Genomic DNA, 12614 nt, shown 5'->3' with positions numbered 1-12614 from the left:
TCTCCGATATGAGGAAAAATTGCAGGCCGTTGGCCCCGCGTTATCAAACTACTCTAGTTTGTTGACTTTAACGTGGAGGATCGTCGGCCCTGTTTCCTCTCTGAATCAAGTGCAAAGACATCCCCTGCGACTACTCTCCACAATGATGGCAGCTCATCTACTCCGGGGTGCCTCTCTCAATCCCTGCATCTCGACCTTCCCCATTCGACTCGTCTCCGCCTCGGTCTTTGTTAGCACGAATGATGTGTGCACACACTGAGGGCCCCCGTGGCAGATCTGTTCTGGTCTCTTTCCAAGGGCCCACATCGCCTCTGTACCTGTTTGTTGTTGTGCTTGATGAGCAATGACGATAGGCACGGTGCAAATGGGAGACTCATGGATGGCTAGGATCGACATTTCTTTCATTTACTTCTCGGAGGATTATGCGGGGTGTCAATTCCGTCATATATTAAGCCGAAGGTCCTGGCCTCCCTGCAGTCAAGCTCCCGATTCTCAGAAGACCTTGCATTCCCTCCTTTGTAAGCTTCATTCTTCTGGTTTTCCCTTGAAGAAACACCATGAAGCTTCTCTCTGTCTGCGCAGTTGCCTTGCTGGCAGCCCAGGCAGCGGGTGCTTCCATCAAGCACAAGCTCAATGGCTATACTATTATGGAGCATTCGGATCCTGCGAAGCGTGAATTGTTACAGAAATACGTATGTGAGACTGAAGACTCGATACTTGATCCATGCGTACTCAGACATGGCTCTAGGTCACCTGGGATGAGAAGTCACTGTTTGTCAATGGCGAGAGAATCATGATTTTCAGCGGTGAAGTTCACCCTTTCAGGTGCGTACCATCTGGCGATCTGCTCTAGATTGCTACGGAACGGAGGTTCTTACATCGTGTAGACTGCCAGTTCCTTCGCTGTGGCTCGATGTCTTCCAGAAAATCAAGGCCATGGGGTTCAATTGCGTTTCATTCTACGTCGACTGGGCCCTCCTCGAAGGGAAACCTGGCGAGTACAGGGCTGAAGGCAACTTTGCCCTTGAGCCTTTCTTTGACGCGGCTAAGCAGGCAGGAATTTATCTGCTCGCTCGTCCTGGTCCTTACATCAATGCCGAGGCTTCGGGCGGTGGTTTCCCTGGATGGTTGCAGAGAGTGAACGGAACCCTGCGAACGTCCGATCCCGCGTACCTGAAGGCTACTGATAAGTACGTGACGTGATCGTTTATAGTGTCAAAAGGTGCTAACTCTGGATTAGCTACATGGCTCATGTTGCTGCTACTATTGCCAAAGGTCAAATCACAAACGGAGGCCCGGTCATCCTGTATCAACCAGAGAATGAGTACAGCGGTGCGTGCTGTGGTGCTACTTTCCCCGATGGTGACTACATGCAGTATGTCATCAATCAGGCTCGTAACGCCGGTATTGTCGTACCATTGATCAACAACGATGCCTATGCTGGAGGACACAATGCCCCTGGGACTGGCAAGGGAGAGGTTGACATTTACGGTCACGATAGCTATCCGTGAGTCCAAGTTCCACGTTCTTCTGGAAAGACAATTCTAACTTACATGGATCAGGCTAGGGTTCGACTGTGTAAGATCGAGTTTTACTCTTGAAGCTTTGAGTCATTCTAATGAAACTAGGGACACCCAAGCGTTTGGCCCACGGGCAGCCTGCCAACCACTTTCCGGACGGATCACTTGAGAGAGAGCCCGACAACCCCGTTCTCTCTTGTTGAGGTGTGTGATCTCATGCCTTTCAAGTCATACATTGCTAAAAATCACAAAGTTCCAAGGAGGTTCCTTTGATCCATGGGGCGGACCCGGCTTTGCAGCATGCGCCGCCCTCGTCAATCATGAGTTCGAGAGAGTCTTCTACAAGAATGACCTCAGCTTTGGGGCTGCTCTCCTCAACTTGTACATGGTATGGAAAGATCCCGCCTGAACTCGACCAAGTGCTGACACACTTAGACCTTTGGCGGCACGAACTGGGGTAACCTTGGCCATCCCGGTGGATACACATCCTACGATTACGGGTCGCCGCTGACTGAATCTCGCAACCTCACTCGAGAGAAGTACAGTGAGCTCAAGTTGATCGGTAACTTCGTGAAAGCCTCGCCATCTTACCTTCTGGCTACACCTGGCAGTTTGACTACCTCCGGATATGCCGACACCGCTGATTTGACCGTAACTCCTTTGCTTGGCAATGGCACCGGATCGTACTTTGTTGTCAGACATACGGATTATACCAGCCAGGCATCCACCCCGTACAAGCTCAGCCTCCCAACCAGTGCTGGAAGACTCACTGTTCCCCAGCTCGGCGGTACCCTGACGCTCAATGGACGTGATTCCAAGATTCACGTAGTGGACTACAATGTCGGCGGGACCAATATCCTCTACTCGACTGCCGAAGTCTTCACCTGGAAGAAGTTTGGGAACAGCAAAGTTCTCGTCTTGTACGGTGGACCTGGCGAGCACCACGAACTGGCCGTTTCACTCAATTCCGACATCCAGGTCGTCGAAGGATCTTATTCAGGAGTCACTTCGAAGAAGGTTGGGGGCGCTGTTGTGGTCGCCTGGGATGTGTCTTCTTCCCGGCGTATTGTTCAGATTGGCGACCTCAAGATCTTCCTGCTGGGTAAGCATTCTGCCTGTGATTCTTACTCCTCAAAGCTGATTCCGAGCAGATAGAAACTCTGCTTACAATTACTGGGTGCCGCAACTTGACAAGGATGACTCGTCAACGGGCTTCAGTTCCGAAAAGACTACTGCTTCGTCCATTATTGTCAAGGCTGGTTACCTTGTGCGAACCGCTTATACCAAGGGCTCCAGCCTCTATCTTACCGCGGATTTCAACGCAACAACTGCTGTTGAAGTGATTGGAGCCCCATCAACTGTCCGGAACTTGTACATCAACGGCCAGAAGACCCAGTTCAAGACCGATAAGAACGGTATCTGGTCCACCGAGGTCAAATACAGTGCTCCTAAGATCAAGATTCCCAGCATGAAGGATCTGGAGTGGAAGTATCTCGATACGCTGCCGGAGGTACAGTCGACTTATGACGATTCTGCGTGGCCGGCTGCCAACCTGGATGCCACACCTAACACCCTGCGACCCTTGACCACGCCAAAGTCTCTGTACTCGTCGGACTATGGCTTCCATACCGGTTACCTGATCTACCGCGGCCACTTTGTTGCCGACGGCAGCGAGACTACCTTTGACGTGCGCACGCAAGGAGGCTCGGCCTTTGGCAGCTCCGTGTGGTTGAATGGAACATTCCTAGGCTCATGGACTGGTCTCAACGCGAATGCGGACTACAATTCGACCTACAAACTGCCACAGGTCGAGAAAGGCAAGAACTATGTCCTCACTGTTGTCATTGACACAATGGGTCTTGACGAGAACTGGGTTGTGGGCACGGACGAGATGAAGGACCCCCGGGGTATTCTGTCCTACAAGCTCTCCGGCCGCGACGCCTCCGCGATCACCTGGAAATTGACCGGAAACCTCGGCGGAGAGGATTACCAGGACAAGATCCGCGGCCCTCTGAACGAAGGTGGATTGTATGCGGAACGGCAGGGCTTCCACCAGCCCCAGCCGCCCAGCAAGAACTGGAAGTCAGCTAGTCCTCTCGACGGCTTGTCCAAGCCTGGTATTGGCTTCTACAGCGCTCAGTTTGATCTGGATATCCCAAGCGGGTGGGACGTGCCGCTCTACTTCAACTTTGGCAACAGCACGAAGTCAGCTTACCGGGTGCAGCTGTATGTCAACGGGTACCAGTACGGCAAGTTAGTTAGCAACATCGGCCCTCAGACAAGCTTCCCCGTCCCGCAGGGTATTCTGAACTACCAGGGAACCAATTGGGTTGCGTTGACTCTGTGGGCACTCGAGTCGGATGGTGCCAAGTTGGATGACTTTGAGCTGGTGAACACCACACCGGTGATGACTGCGCTATCGAAGATCCAGTCATCAAAGCAGCCAGCGTACAGTCAACGGAAGGGAGCTTATTGATAGATAGTCATCAGTGCACAGTGCGTCAGGACGATAGTCGAGTACAACAATAAACCTGCTGTACATTCACCTTTTTAATCCAAATGATTCCTCTGTCAGATATCAATAGTCTGGACGTAGTACTCGAAAGTGGAATTGTTACTAGCTCGCCAAAAGAAAAATGTAGTGTAAAAAGGTACGGATACTCCCGAGGTGCCCACCCCAGCCACCGCATAATCGGGGCTCCGTCCGCTGTACCCCGTACATCATGCATCTCACCGACGCCGCAGTTTTCTCCCTCCTGACTTTCTCAATGTCACTATTATTCCAGAGTACTCCGTCCTCCAAGGGAGCATCTCGATCGCACTCGCGCATCCGCGGTTAATCCCACCACATGTCGCTCGTTGCACTTGCACCATCACAATCGCCATACGGATACCACACAAACAACTACCACCATTACCATCTACCGCGGAGCACACAACTACAACAATAATAACTGACCCTCCTCAACACTCCTCACACAACCATAACTCATCTTCAAAAGAAACAAAAAAAAAGGGAAGTGATGAGCCCCGTCCGCCGATACACAACAGTCTCCATCCCAGCGTCATACGGCCGGCTCGACGACGGCCCCTCCCCAGGCACCGTAGCGGGCATCGTCCTAGGCAGCGTCGCAGGGTTCATCTTCCTCCTGTACCTAGCGTACCTGGGCCTCGGCCTCAACAACAAACCGCACCCCGACGACGTGGAAGTCAGCACCGTGACGACGGAGTCCGCGCTATCGAGGCGGGTGCGGCGGGCGCGCCGCGGCGGCAGCGGCGGGGAACGAGTCGAGGTGGTCGAGGAGCGGCGCAGACGGCATCCCGACGATCATATTGTGGTGGAGGAGTCGGTGACGTCTGCGTCGAGGACGGATGAGGGGGATGTGGTGGAGGTTTTGGAGGAGCATTCGTCGGTTGATGGGCCGGTGGCGCCGGCGCGGTCGAGGTCGAGGAGGAGTCGGGTGTCGGGGTCTTATCGGACGGTTGATCCGTATGAGTATGGGGGTGGGAGTTCGTATGATGGGCGGTGAGGGGATATTTGGAGGCGGATTGCATTTCTTTTGATGTTATTATAAATACCCTTGATTTGATGCGATCATGTTACGATAATCACCTTTATGCTGTGCATCCGGATAATGAGTTACGAAGCCATGTCATGCTATGATGTATTTGAAATGGACACTCCCGTTGAACATCACGATCAGGCTGGTTCGTGAGATGTAAATTTCAATCCTTAAAAATAGTAAACAAAAAGTAATATTAACAAGAATAATACAGACTCCTCGCCCCTTAGGCAACCAAGAAATAGGGAACGATGCGGAATGAACGACGAAGAATCCACACAAAGGAGATATAACGAGTCCCGACCTGATAATGCTCCGTATCCGTTCCAGCGCCGTAGCAAAAGTAGTCAGAAAAGGATAGACACAAAGGCATTCGAGCAGAAACAGAATGTCCACGGCACTTTGCCCTCAATTTATAATGGCACAAGTCCCTTTCTTTTCATATTGCTTAGAACAGAATATCCAAGCAGCAACAGCATGCAAGAGCGGCCATGATACCGGCACAAATGCCACCGCCTGAAGACCCTCTTCCCCGGTCATCCGCATAGTAACCTTGCTGCTGTTGCGGGTATCCTTGCGGAGGATAGTACATAGGTTGACCCTGGGGAGGGGGGGAGCCGTATCCTTGCTGGGGAGGGGGGCCGTAGTTCTGGGGAGGGTAGTAGCCGCCTTGGTTGTAGTAGTCTTGGTTTGCGCCACCGGGAGGAGGTGAGCCGGGGTGGCCGTATGGGCCAGCATCATGAACGGGCGCAGGATATGAAGGAGGAGGGCCGTCCTAGAGATTAAACGTTAGATGTCAACCCACACTAAACGAAGAAATGGAGGGAGTATGAGAGATATAGGGAACTAACCGGCTTGTTGTATGACATCTTGATGTTTGCGTAAAAGTGACGAGGTTCTCAATAGAGGTGAATTATCAAAATGTACAGCTAATAGAGGCTGAAACTGATCACTAGTTCGAATAGACCTCAAAGGTGTCGAGTCAAGAGACAGTAGCTCTTTGAGCGGTTGGAAGATTGCCGACGACTGTCAGCTGGTTTTAAGAGAACGGATAAGGCGATATTTCGCTGCGTTGATATGCAGCGTCGCGCTGACGATGCGAAATATGGTAAAAGAAGAAAATTGAAAGGAGGGGCAAAGGAGAGGAATTGTTAAGAATAGACAGTCAGTCAGTCAGATGAAGTTAACAAGTACCCCAAGAAAGAGGCGCCCCAACCACTTGGCAGATGGCACGGGATCTCCGGATTCGGCAGGTCTGTGGCTGTACCTATGAGTACTTGTACAGAAGGTCTCTTACCATGCCTTTTAGACACTGAGAGATTATAACTACTGGCCGACAGGAGCCATCCTTGTTTTATAGATATTTCCAGAAAGACTATGACCACCACAAAACTGTATCTCAATCTCTGGTTTGATGGAGACGGAGCCATTCCAAGGTCGTAGGCATCCATGTAAAGTCAACTCCGGCACCGCCACCTTTAATTCGTAATGCATTCATCCACCCTTCTCGTGCCGGACATTGGCTGTCGGCAAGTCAGTTTGTCTCTTCGAGTTACTGAGTACTAAGAATATGGACTTAATCCATTATCAAGAACGAGCCTGCAAGTTATACGTTTGTCTGCCTTAGGCTTTACATGGCTTACTAACTGCTTATGACCGCTTGTCCCCTTGACGGCCCTTTCCACCATTTCTTGAATAGCCTCATAGTCAATGAGCATCATACTCGTGTAACACCACGCAACAAGTTTCTTTCTTGGTCAAAACCTGTCCTTATGCGACCACGGCGACCCCTATATTAGATTGCGAGCTCTGCCAGCGACCGGGGATTGGCGTGTACAATCATGGAGGTGTTATCCTCTACAATAGGCAGTTCGACATCGTAACCGTGGGCTCGATGGAGATCCGCCAATCTTGTACAAAGCCTCCCATCTTCCTGAGGCAATCTAACAAGAGCCCAATTCCGCCCTTTATGAACCCGCCGCAGCACATAGACAGGAAGAGCGGTCTTGTCTTGATGCGCTGTGCGAAAGTTGTAGTCATGATGGTTGATGTCGAAGGCCATGTAGGTACGGTCGTGAAAAACTTCCACAGCAAGAAAACGAATCCGGTTGTCGTGTTCCCAGTTAGGAAAAATATCGTTGAGTATTCTTTTCGCTGAATTACGATAGTCATGAGAATCCAGTTGGTATGTATTCATCTTCATAACTATTCGTTTCGCATTGTCGCTTTTGAATATCTCCTGACGGATACTAGAGATGTCGGTCATAATCTCGGTGCGAATATAGCTTGATGATAAGTTTGGCGAACAGGAACTTCTTCGAATCCTGGAAGCACTTAATAAATAATAAACCAGAGTGAGCAAGGTTCATCCCTTAGGGAAACGATCAAGAAACACCTACAATCCTACTAATCCAAGAATGGCAAGTAACACCAGTATCAGCCTTGCATTACCAGGCTGAAAACAACCACCATCAGCTCAGAACGAACTTTTGGAATTTAACCATACCTAAGGATAAAGCACCATACACGCCCAAAATCTGGACCCAGACATACTCTTTGCCCACATCACGCTCGCGGTACTCGAGGTAACCGCCCAACCCCATCGGCCGGGCTCGGGTGCGGTCTGTCTGTGCCCGCATGAACAGGAACACCGGCTCCAGGATCTCGTCTGCCATCTCGCGATCGTGGGCGCGCATGCTCTCCCACAGATCGTAGATGATGTATTCCACGGGAATGGACCGATCCGGAAGGACATCGCCGCGCGAGATCGGGATGAGCTTCTCGTTGTACGCGGAACCTTCCTCGAACGACATGTATTCCAGCAGATCTAGACAGTGTCAGGGGGTTCGGAAACTCGATGGCTGTGACAGAACTCCATCCAAAAACTGCGTCTTACCATCAATCAAGAACAACACCGTCAGCAGACGGCAGGCAAAATAAATGCGGTCATCCAGCGCCTTCGAGAAGTACAAGCAGGTTACCCGCGAAAACCCTGCCACTACAAACTTTTTGCGGGCCTTCTCATTGGGGAAGTTCCAGTGCTGGAGGAAGTAATCGTCCACTTCCTTGGATACCTCCTCCACCAGCGGATGGCAGAGAGGTTGGAAAGTTGAGGGGGGTGGCTCGAGAGAGCTAGAGGCTCCATTCGTGCCATTGGGTTTCTTCATGTTTGCGGTGGATGTAATGGGATTCACTTCCGGTTGTGTTTTAGTATGAGAAAGAGGGAACTGACTTGGAAGAAGCTGGCAGACTGAATGACATTTTACAGGACGTGTTGAGGATCAATGCCAACTGGCTGTATATCAGACCCCAACGATCTGACATCCAAGACTCCGGAGAGATGCCCTTTTGGGATGTTTCGGACGGACCAGTTCCGTGAAAAGCCCGGTCTTATTCCGCAATAGGACAACAGCAGCAAGCTGACCAGCAAATGGACGAAACTTACCGACGAACACTCCGACGGCCTTGCATGAATAGGCACATACATCTACACCAGGACTCACGACAGGCTGAAGCAATCGTCAGGGACACGAAATGATCAGGGAAGTGTCAATCCTCGCGGCCGAGTCCATCCAGCAATACTGGCATGCGTACTTCGATGCGCTCCTAGTGACCGCGCTCATTTGCAACTATCTCTTCACGACGGTGCAGTCAATCTACGCGTTACACAGCTCTCGAGATGGACGCGCTCCTCCCATCCTGCCATATACCATCCCATTTCTGGGACACTCCTTTTCCTTTCTCCAAGACACAGGGGCCTTTGTGCACAGCGTGAGGTCTGCTCCCTCCACGCCCTTCCACATGGATCGCTGCTAAATCATCCACACCAGAAAACGATATGGCAATAGTCTCCCCGATTGGCGGGGAATGGGTGCAGCTGCCGGATCTCTATTCCTTCTGGAAGAGTCGCATCTTCCACGCGGCGGTCAAGGCGCTGTTTGGGCCCTACCTGCTGTCCCTGACCCCTTCATTTGAAGAGGACTTCTGGGAATACGTCGATGAGACGCCGACGCTGATGAAGAGCATGCCCCGCTGGATGGTGCCCAAGGCGTACGGCGCCCGCGACCGTGTCTTTGCGGCAGTGAAAACATGGCATCGCTTTGCCCGTGCGCATTCCGACTACCGCCAGAATAGCCCTGAAGACCCCGACTGGGATGAGTACTGGGGGTCTTCCTGGCTCAAGGTGCGACAGCAATTTGGCACGAGACACGGGGTGTATGGATGACGACGCGCTGGCAGCCGAAGATGTTGCCCTACTGGTTGCGTAAGTCGAATGCGTCCCGAACCCCCTCGGAAAGACAGAATAGACTATCTAACTCGGAAATTTGGGAGCAATTATAGTGCCAATGCCAATGCCATTCTCAGTGCCGTCTGGCTCGCTCTGCATATCTACAGCGACGCGGACCTCAACCAGCTCCTGCAGCCCGAGTTCGACCGGGCCATCATCCACGATGCTGCACAAGATGGTCCGCTGCAATTCGATCTCACCAAATTGGTCTCCTCCCCTCTCCTGCAGTCGGTTTACTCTGAAGTTCTCCGGATGCGCATCGCCCTCATGTTGAACCGGACTCCCACGCAGTCCGATGTCCGGCTGGGACCGTGGCAGCTAGACAAAGGCCGGTTTATCGTACTCTCAACCCAGGTGGCAGCTCACGACGAGGCGGTCTGGAGCCCAGACCGGACGCAAAATGGCAAATGCCCTTTGAGCCAGTTCTGGGCTGAGCGGTTCCTCGTGCCGAACGAAGACAGCCAGGGGGGCGTGACCTTCTCGCAGGATGGACTGTCCGGAGGGTTCATCCCCTTCGGATGTGGCCCTTTTATGTGCCATGGACGGCACATTTGCCAAACAGGAGATTATGGGAAGTGTGGCTGTGTTAAAGGCATACTATGACGTGGAGATTGTGGACCGGCCGGCAGGATGGTTGCCCTCTGCCGACAAAAAGTTCTATGGCGTCGGTGCCATGCCCCCCCGGGGAGACCATTCCGTTCCGCATTCGGCGGAAACAGAGCTGTTGACTTGTCAATCCATGATGGTGAGATAGTAGTTGGAAGGAACAAGGTGGACGCATTGAATTCACTCCCTCGTCTGTAGAATAGAAACTGCACTAATGGACGTAGTCTGCCAGCGCCTTGTCCGTCCACTCCCACAGCTGCTTCGCCAGCGCGTCGTCTTTCGAGACCTTATCCAACTTGGACGACAGGATCCCGACGGGCTCGTAGAACTGCCCGTTCTTCAGGTTCTCCTTGGGCGTGGTGGAAGCCCACAGCTGGTTGTACGCACCCTCCTCCGGTTTCATCAGCTTCCCCATATTCGTCACATAGACAAACGCGCGGTTCGCCCAGCCCAGATTCTCCACCAACCCCGTACCAACGACGCCGGGATGGACGGACACGGACGTGATGTCCGGATAGCGACGGTGCCAGCTCGCGCGCATACAGGATATTGGCCAATTTGCTCTGGCCGTAGCGGATCCAGCCCCCAAACGCACTGAAGTTCTGCTCACTCTTCAGGTCCGAGAAGACAATTCCTGCGCCCGGGTGCATGCGGAACCCCAACGAGGTGAGGATGACGATGCGCACATCGGCACCGGGGAGTGCGGCCGTCTGCTGCAGGAGCGGCAGACACTTCTGGATTAACAGCGCGTGGCCCAGATGGTTCGTTCCGAATTGGACCTCGTAGCCGTCCTTCGTCTTGGCCGGCGGCACCGCCATGATCCCGGCATTGCACATGAGCAGGTCGAGGTGGGATTCCTGGGCCAGGATGGTCTCGGCCGCCTTCTTGACCGAGTCGAGGGAGGCCAGATCACAGGCCAGAAACGATACCTTGGTCCCTGAGTTCTGCGCCTGTTGGATCACGGCGTCGGCACTCTTCGCATTCCGGCCGCTGATGTAGATGTGCGCAGGAGAGTGCTTGGCGAGGTGGATGGCCGCTGCTGCTCCGAGACCGGCCGTTCCTAGGCGTTGTCAATAATCAGGCACCAATAAGGTACGAATACCTCCGGGTAAAGGTTCATAAGGGACAGACCGCCAGTGATCAGGATGACCTTGCCCGAGAGGTTGGGGATGTCCTTCTCCGGGGAGAACGAGACGCCAGCCATGATGCGTAGGAATGAAGCTGCCTTGACAACAGCGAAATGGGGAGTGACGATTCTTGTAAAGTCGACAGATGAAATAGAATTCAGAACATTGATAGGGGAAATGAACACTCGCGATGCCGTCCTTTGTTCGCCGAAAGAGGAAAGTCACCGAACACTTGAGTTGTCCCGACCCCGATCCGCAGTCTACCAGGGGGCTTATGTTCATCCGCAGGCCGAGTATGGCACAATTTAAAGCGACGTCTACCATACGAGTCAAGTCTAAGACGACAAAAAAGCAAACAAGGCCGTCCCGGACCCATGTAAGCACCAGGCGCCTCTATCACACTTCACTTGTATTGCTTTTCACGCTACCCCCAATCCGTGAAATTGTACTTCGCGAGTACCTGCGACACCCCATCATCATGGAACATACACTATATAATACATCCCGTATTTTCCCGCTCATTGGAGGAGAAATCCATGTGCCAGGAGGTTGCGGAACACGCCATCGCGATCGTATTTCCGCTGGATGGCTTGCAGGCGTTGCAGACTGCTTCCGTTGCCATAGCTGCGGAATGGCGTCTGTCCAACCCCTGCATCATTGAGATACAGGAACGAATGGCCTAGACCCAGAGCTGCCGTCTGCTGGCTGATGGAATTGGCTGCGTTACGGGAGAAGTCGCGGACCGCGGCGTCATCCGCGGCGTTGGACCAGGTGCTGGACATGAGGCCGGCTGGGCGACTGAGTGAGCGAGCGGCTTGCAAAGGGTTTGTATGGAGGTCATGGCTTACCGATGAATGGAGCATCGTTGGGGTCCAAATCCATGGCATCACCCCCCAGAGCCTTGGCGGCTTCGATCCATGCTTTGGAGATGGGCTGGAAGCTGAAGCTGATCGACAGGTCAGCGACATGCTGTAGAGTCGCGCGTGCCTGATCAAAGACTGTGTGATTGACGATGCTAATGGCCCGCGGATCCGCCTTGAAGCTGACGGTCCAAAACTGCTGTCTATCAAGTGGCTCTGTATTAGCCGAGCCAGTCAATGCAAGCGCAACATGGCACGTACCGTTTGTCTTCGGCGGCGTAAGCAGGGGTATTCAAAGCGGTAGGGAGATATGTCCATGGCCCAACACCAGATTCATTCAAGAGAGTCGGTCCATCAATGGCAGTGAAATTTTCGAACGCCTTCGGTTCGTTAACGGCATCGGCGTAGAACTCCAGGCTGATCACTTCATAGACTCGTCACTGCCGGTCATTTGTTTGAGTTTGTCTTTGTATTAAAAGATTCTTGGATTGAACTTGAGAAGTTGGTGTTTGTTTTAGCTCTGGAGAAGACAATCACAACTCCTGGCATGTCAATCAAAGTATTTATACCCATATTGGCCATAAGATGTGCCTGGACTCGCGCAGATGACTGAGACTCTCCGGAGTGTAAAATACTAAATCCGACACTAC

General features: G+C 52.5%; 7 protein-coding genes across 7 annotated transcripts; 3 read left to right on the top strand and 4 right to left on the bottom strand.

The window, feature by feature from the left end:
• Nucleotides 1–557: 557 nt before the first annotated feature.
• On the top strand, nucleotides 558–3996 carry Aspvir_008789 (glycoside hydrolase family 35 protein; the record flags this gene model as incomplete). The annotated part of the gene is made up of 9 exons (XM_043271947.1): nucleotides 558–692; nucleotides 749–825; nucleotides 888–1190; nucleotides 1241–1507; nucleotides 1563–1578; nucleotides 1629–1724; nucleotides 1774–1908; nucleotides 1956–2622; nucleotides 2672–3996. The coding sequence occupies 9 exons, from the start codon at nucleotides 558–560 to the stop codon at nucleotides 3994–3996; spliced, it is 3021 nt and encodes a 1006-aa protein (XP_043127882.1).
• A 547-nt stretch (nucleotides 3997–4543) lies between these two features.
• Nucleotides 4544–5050, top strand: Aspvir_008788 (uncharacterized protein; the record flags this gene model as incomplete). Its single annotated transcript, XM_043271946.1, has 1 exon — nucleotides 4544–5050. The coding sequence occupies one exon, from the start codon at nucleotides 4544–4546 to the stop codon at nucleotides 5048–5050; it is 507 nt and encodes a 168-aa protein (XP_043127881.1).
• Nucleotides 5051–5531: 481 nt separating this feature from the next.
• Nucleotides 5532–5952, bottom strand: Aspvir_008787 (uncharacterized protein; the record flags this gene model as incomplete). Its single annotated transcript, XM_043271945.1, has 2 exons — nucleotides 5532–5858; nucleotides 5935–5952. The coding sequence occupies 2 exons, from the start codon at nucleotides 5950–5952 to the stop codon at nucleotides 5532–5534; spliced, it is 345 nt and encodes a 114-aa protein (XP_043127880.1).
• Nucleotides 5953–6878: 926 nt separating this feature from the next.
• On the bottom strand, nucleotides 6879–8250 carry Aspvir_008786 (terpene cyclase; the record flags this gene model as incomplete). The annotated part of the gene is made up of 3 exons (XM_043271944.1): nucleotides 6879–7237; nucleotides 7590–7910; nucleotides 7980–8250. 3 exons carry the CDS (start codon nucleotides 8248–8250, stop codon nucleotides 6879–6881), a joined length of 951 nt encoding a protein of 316 aa, XP_043127879.1.
• A 671-nt stretch (nucleotides 8251–8921) lies between these two features.
• On the top strand, nucleotides 8922–9974 carry Aspvir_008785 (uncharacterized protein; the record flags this gene model as incomplete). The annotated part of the gene is made up of 2 exons (XM_043271943.1): nucleotides 8922–9298; nucleotides 9353–9974. The coding sequence occupies 2 exons, from the start codon at nucleotides 8922–8924 to the stop codon at nucleotides 9972–9974; spliced, it is 999 nt and encodes a 332-aa protein (XP_043127878.1).
• A 214-nt stretch (nucleotides 9975–10188) lies between these two features.
• On the bottom strand, nucleotides 10189–11181 carry Aspvir_008784 (oxidoreductase, short-chain dehydrogenase/reductase family; the record flags this gene model as incomplete). Its single annotated transcript, XM_043271942.1, is given in 3 exon segments — nucleotides 10189–10507; nucleotides 10521–11037; nucleotides 11109–11181. 3 exon segments carry the CDS (start codon nucleotides 11179–11181, stop codon nucleotides 10189–10191), a joined length of 909 nt encoding a protein of 302 aa, XP_043127877.1.
• Nucleotides 11182–11622: 441 nt separating this feature from the next.
• Aspvir_008783 (uncharacterized protein) lies at nucleotides 11623–12537 on the bottom strand (the record flags this gene model as incomplete). Its single annotated transcript, XM_043271941.1, has 4 exons — nucleotides 11623–11894; nucleotides 11953–12167; nucleotides 12226–12388; nucleotides 12534–12537. The coding sequence occupies 4 exons, from the start codon at nucleotides 12535–12537 to the stop codon at nucleotides 11623–11625; spliced, it is 654 nt and encodes a 217-aa protein (XP_043127876.1).
• Between the last annotated feature and the right edge of the window lie 77 nt (nucleotides 12538–12614).

Source organism: Aspergillus viridinutans (assembly GCF_018404265.1).
Source record: "Aspergillus viridinutans IFM 47045 DNA, scaffold_7, whole genome shotgun sequence".
NCBI lineage: Eukaryota > Fungi > Ascomycota > Eurotiomycetes > Eurotiales > Aspergillaceae > Aspergillus > Aspergillus viridinutans.
This window is presented reverse-complemented; position numbering and strand designations above follow the sequence as displayed.